General features: G+C 44.5%; 1 protein-coding gene across 1 annotated transcript in view; it reads right to left on the bottom strand.

Annotated features, from left to right (window-relative positions):
• The window catches only part of DHX32 (DEAH-box helicase 32 (putative)), a 30,467-nt gene extending 26,126 nt beyond the window's left edge, over nt 1-4,341 (bottom strand). The window contains exons 1-2 of the mRNA XM_039836009.1: nt 3,941-4,341; nt 758-951 (exon numbers count right to left, since the gene is read on the bottom strand). Coding sequence (XP_039691943.1) covers nt 758-951; nt 3,941-4,219 — 473 coding nt within the window. The 5' untranslated portion in view covers nt 4,220-4,341. The remainder of the gene's footprint in view (nt 1-757; nt 952-3,940) is intronic.
• Between the last annotated feature and the right edge of the window lie 1,976 nt (nt 4,342-6,317).

The raw sequence follows: 6,317 nt of genomic DNA, 5'->3' as shown, positions 1-6,317 counted from the left end.
TACTATACTATACTGTACTATACTATACTACACTACACTACCCTACAGTGTACTATAAAATACTGCGATGCTACGCCATCCTGTACTGGATGGTGGCGCACTATCCTATACTGCTTTGCTACACTGTACTTACTACTCCGCCCCATTACAGTGGAGCAGAGCTTCCTCAATGGTGTGCCGTGCAAACAGATTACAGGTAGATTACAGGTGTGCAGGCATACTGCTCCCGAGATGCTGGCCTCCTCAGCCCCTGGAGCGGTCAGCCAGCGCCTGGGGCAGCTGAAGCCCTCAGGATGGCCGCCTCGGGCTGCGAGCAGCGGTGCCCCTTTCCCCGAGGTGCTTAAGATGCTCCCACCTTCTTTATGGGCTTTGATATGAAACTGCTGGAGAAACACTGGCCAGAGCAGCGATTTTTTTTTTCACTGATTTTTTTCAGTGATTTTTGCCAGCCACACAGGCAACCCATATGGACCCATCCTGAGGGGGCGTTAGAGAAGCACAGGCCTGAAGCGCTTTGGGGCCAACCTAGCCAGTCGTAACTTCTCCTGGGCATCATGGGGTGTCACGGGAGAAGTTTGGACAAGGAATCCCTGCTGACACCAATGTGGACAGAACTGGTGCGTGGCAGGCTGGCGACGGAGGCCAGTCATCATACACATCACAGATGCTGAGAGTGCAGAACACAAGACCACATTCTTCTAGAATCGCGGCGCCATGCCAGGGGTGGTGGGCGCAGCAGGTGAACCCCCAGACCAACCTCAGGATGGTTTCGCTCGTACAGCAGTTCTCAAAAGGGATCACGTAGCCGACTTCGTGGCCAATGTTCACATCCATCTCGTCCGCCACCCGCAGGGCGAGCTGGACGGCCGTCTGCTTGTGGGCCTGTGTGCACACTACGCCCCCGTGCTCATAGTGGACGGAGAGGCAGTACTCGGCACACCACTGCGGGACCTGCGACGGGGAGAAACGACACAGGCTCAGCTCCCGCCGGCAACACAACCAAACCGGGGGTTCGCCTCCCATCTTTTCGTTCACCAGGGAATCGCCAGTGGGCTGCAGTACATCTCACTGAGATTCTAGACAATCTATGTGTATGCAGAGTTATTGCTAGTCAAAAAAGTTAAGAATAAAAAGGAATTAAAGTTTGACTCCTAGACGAAAAAAAGGCAGATACCAATAAAAAGCAAAATAAAGAAACTATTTTAACCTCAGCTATGTTTCTTAAAAGGCTAATGTATTTATGGATTATTACATTCTTCAGGTTATAAGAAAGCTCCACTAAAAATATGGCTTCTGATATCAACTATTGTGTTTTAAGAATGTAAATATTAAATAGTGTTTAGATGAAAAATACAGACTCAAAATTAAAGCATGTACATTTAAATCCGAATGAGCATAACAAAATAAGCAGATGAAGCTACCTAACACTTCCCTGGTGATAAACACTAACTGGCATTTATCATCTAAACACAGTGAAAAATAGGCCCAGTGAGATAATCAACCAATCCACCCAGATTTGGAAAGAGCCAATGGCAAGGCAGCTCTGGAGTTATTTACTTTAAAAGTCCTTTTCTTAAAAATGTATTATGGATCAATTGATTTTTACCAAGTTCATTTGTGTAAGAAATATTACAGCAGAAAGTCGTGAGTTCATTTGTCTGCTATAGTCCTAAGGCACCATCAATCAATCATGCTTTGTTACATGTATTTTTAAAATAAATCATTCCAAGAGTGTTTTTTAAATAGATTTAAAGTATTTAAGAGTTTTAATATTTAATTATCTTGAGATCTGCTATTTACGAGGCCCATCATGGAATTCTCAGATTTTAATCCTCACTGCAATTTGAAACATTAACAGAATTTACCGGAAATCATAAGTAACTCCGAAATGAAGGGCTGCTGTGAATTTCAAATTCTCTAAAAGTGCAAATGTAGCTCCTCCATTTTAAGACAGGTGTCAGCCTTGTCAACAGCTTGAAAACTAACAGTGATGACTCAGTACTCACTTTGTTCTATGAAAAACGAACGTTTAAGATGCCGCGCCCAGGAAATCTGGAACCAGGGCGCGACACGGGACATGAGAGGCACCTGAGGGCAGAGCCAGCACCTGTGGGTCCCGTGGGCCCCCACTCTGTTACGTGTAAGTCTCAGTCTCGCTAAGCTTCAGTTTCCTGCCCTGTAAAACGAGTTGGATGGGTGAGAGTAACCCTTCCAGTCTGAGCTCCCGGGCCATCTTCTCCCAGGCTGTGACCCTGGCAGGGGACCCCAGAGTGGACCTCCAGACGTCCTCGTGTGGGCCACGCTGCCAGCAGAGGCTGGTCTGTTCCTGATGCTCACCCAGCACCCACGAGAACAGGAGTCTGTCTTAGTCACCAGATAATCCCAGAACTCAATAAGTATTTGTTTGATGGACAAATCTATTACTCATGCTTTCCATAAATATTTTTAAATTGTGTGATTCTGTGTACTTTGAACTGCTTCACGATCACCAGATCGCCTAACTGGGAAGTCATGTGTGCGCATGTGTGTATGTGGAGAGAGAATAACAAAGCAAATGCAATAAAATGCTAACATCTGGGGAATCTGGGTGAACAACGTATGGAAAATTTTTGTACCATTTTTGCAACTTTTTTGTGAGACTAAAATTATTGCAAAAGAAAAACTAATAATTTTAAACTTGGCGTTTGTCCACAGAAATCAAGGAAATCATTCAGTTTTCATCTTTACATCCTTATGATAAACTGAAATAATTCATTTAAATAATAACTCATCATCACAAATAACAAGTCATAATGAACCCTTGATATTGGCAACTATCAGTTAAAGAAAAAAAACCCACCTATCATCCATCCCGCCTCTCTTCAAGTTACGTTTAAAACCAGTAAGCCTCAGAGCTAATAAACAATTTGGGAGTAGTAGTGTGTGGTGGGAAGTATTCTTATAATTTCAGCTCAGAAAGTCAGGACATATTAGTTGGACAAATTATCAAGTGCCCCTGGGCCACAGTGTCATCATCTGAAAAGTGGAGGGATTCGATCACATTATCTCTGTGGCTATTATAATTCTTACATCATAAGAACCTAGAAATAAATTTCATAACAAAATACTGCCTGTAAGGGTAAAATAAAGACTTCAGTAAAATCAAAATGCAGCGGTCCCTAAACTTTGTGGCACCAGGGACCGGTGCTCCTATAAGAATCTAACGGCTGATGACCTGAGGTGGAGCTGAGGCAGTGATGCTAGTTCTGGGGATACAGACACAGATGAAGCTTCGCTCGCTCACCCGCCTTCTGCTGTGCGGCCTGGTTCCTAACAGGCCATGGACTGGACCAGTACTGGTCTGCAGTCCGGGGGTTGGGGACTCCTGAAAAGGTTCAAATATAACAACAAACCAGACAATAAGTATTCATTAACTATCTACCCTAATTCTTTCCTCCTCATTAAACCCTGAAATGTGTGGCCACTCAGTTATGTCTTATAGTCAAGAAAATAAGACTTTCCTTGTCTTCTGAATCTCTGTAGCTTCACCAGCTTCACCGATAAGCACGTCCAAACATCTTGATTATCAGACTGCGGGGCATGTAAACATGGCAGGAAAATCCCCAAAACTATGGCAGGCAAATAACATCTATCACATCTTTTAAAATATAAAATATGTGTGCTAGGATAATTTAAACAGATTTTTTTGCTACTATTCTAGAGAAAATTCAATAGTCCGCTAAACACAATTCACATCCACAGAAGTATCATTAATTGTTACTCATCTGGCTTGAGTATGTAAAATCAGGCAATTGTCACGGCTGAATCGCTAAACTCTTGTTTTTCTGGGTTAAATAAGATCATTATTCAAACAGAACACCGTGCTGTGACAGTGACATTATTTAAGTAATAAAAAACGTACAACACACAAAGCGAACGGTTTTTTGCGGTGGAGACTCACCTGAGAACTCTTGCCACACTTGGCATCTCCTGAAATGATCACGATCTGATTTTGAAGCAGATTCTCCATAAAGGAGTATTTCTCTTTCCATATTGGAAGAGCTTCTCTTTCCTTCAGAAGTTTATAATAACGAGATGAATATGGCAACCCATCAAAAGGGTTGAGTTCCAAATCCTCACAGGCCAAAAGCCCCTCCTCGTCCACGTCACTGGAATCAAGAGATTCAGGAAAATAGCGTTTTTCAGAGGAAGAGTTTGGACGCTCCAGTTCGTCTTCCATCTTGTTCCAGAGTGAGCTCAAGCAGCCGGCATTCTACTTCTCCTACAGTAACCCACCACAAAAGGGCTGGATGTCCACTTATCCGAACGCGGATATCCCGATTTCTAAGACTTCAGTTCAAGGCTTTGGCAAATTGATTCCTCAAATCACATCTGTTCTTCTTTGCTGGGTTACCCAGTGTGTGGGCTCGGCTCGGCACCCTTTGTGACTGTCAACAAACCACGCTGAAAACAAACAAACAAAAAGAAGGGAAACTAGGTACACGTATAAGACGTTCGCAAGGGAAAGCACAGGCGTTCAAAGCAAAAGCATCGTTTTTCTTCTGTGAGCTGGTCATGGTCTGTCATTTCCGCTCCCTGCTCAGAAGACTGGGCACCATGTGGACTAACTCTTAAAAGTCTGACCGGTTGCAGTTTTTCCTGGGCAGTGTGGAGCGTGAGTCCACACTGGACCCGGCGCTCTCTGCCTGACCTCTGTCACCGGCCCCTGGGTCTTGACTGACAGTGAACAGAAAGCTACAGAGGGAGACTGTGACTGAGAGGCTCAGTCGTGGTCACTAATCTCACTACAAAAGAGATGCTGGATTTTACAAACTGGGAACTGGGAGTGTCTGGGGACTGTCTCCCTCACATTGGTCACAAGGAAGTTCATTGTTAGTATTTTAAATTAAGAAATCCTCTAGTTTAAAGGAGAGTATTTTTTTAAAACTTCATTTTACATTTGCTTGTGCCAGTTTACAAAGTCAAGTGAGGGAAGTGACTTCGTTATGTTTTCCCCTCTGATGCTATGGCTTGCTTTCACTAACAAGGCCTTTTGTTTGTTTAATTAAGCTAGAAACCTCAAGCATATTCCTTGCGATTCCAGGGTCTTGAGCTCAATATGTCAGATTCAAGAGGCAACAAAAGACATTTAATTTAAACAAAGAAGAGAAATTACCTAAGGAAGGGCAAAAGCTACACTGTAACTTATTCCCTATATGTCAAGTAAGAAGTCCCTCCTCTTCCAATCACTAGTGACCTTTTAAAAATCCAATAAGTGTTGCTGGAAATAAGGGCTTTTTCACAGTAACCGGCTGAAAACTAAAAAGACAGAAAAACTCAAGTAAAAGAACAAATCATAAAATACAGTTTGTGATATTTTGTCACTTAAATTCCTCTTTTACAGCACCCCACCGACGGCGACTGTGGCTTTAGACTGTGAGCGGGCTCAAAGGGCTGGCTCTTTCCTATCAGAGTGAAAAAGCTGCTCACAGAAACACTTGTCAGTGCCGGTTCAGGCCTGAATTGCAAAGTGAAGACCAGACACACATGGAAGGGCACTCCTAGCACAGGACCAAGAGCAGGACCGAACTCACATGAATGGGCCGAAAGGGGGAGACAGTAATAACTGGAGGGAAGGCCGTTTCAGCTCTACGAAGGGAGAGCTCTTCAAAATTTGCTCTGAAAGCCACTGTTTCAAGGTTAAAACGGTGCGATGACACAGATGTCATAAGGGTTAACTGCACCGCCCTTCCAGCCCCGATGGGCGGGGCCAGAGCCAGGACCAGCGCCAAGAAACCCGGAGCCCCATCACAGGACAAGCAGACTTTGAGCCGGTGTCCAACAGACAGAAAAGTCTGCTCAGGAGAAGTTAACGCTTCGTTTTACCTTTTTATTTTGTTCTGATTAGCATCCCTTACAAGGGCTCTCACCTGCATGTAAAGTAAATTCTGTTATTACGACCAATGCTTGCCTTAGGTACGACTTCTGAACTCTTTTACCTTAAGGAAAAAAGCACGGCCATTATTTTTACCAAATGCACGCCCTCACAATGTCCATTTTAATTTTATAATACTCCCTAAAAGTCTAGTAACCTTGTAATCAAGTACTGACACTCCGAACCCTCCGGGAATAGCCCATTTTTCTGAATGGCCGTGAGCGGGGAGACCTCCGCCGGCCTGGCCCCTCCTCACACACACACTGCGATCGGACACATGGTGACACATCGCCTGCTGCGATGCTCTGGAGGGCTACAGGGGACTGCAGGTTCCCAGCCACTGCGCCCATGCAGGGGTGACGTCTCTTCCTTCGTCCTTGAGTCTGAGCTGGCCCTGTGACTC

Source organism: Pteropus medius, unplaced genomic scaffold (genome assembly GCF_902729225.1).
Source record: "Pteropus medius unplaced genomic scaffold, Ma_sr-lr_union100, whole genome shotgun sequence".
Classification (NCBI taxonomy): Eukaryota; Metazoa; Chordata; class Mammalia; order Chiroptera; family Pteropodidae; genus Pteropus; species Pteropus medius.
This window is presented reverse-complemented; position numbering and strand designations above follow the sequence as displayed.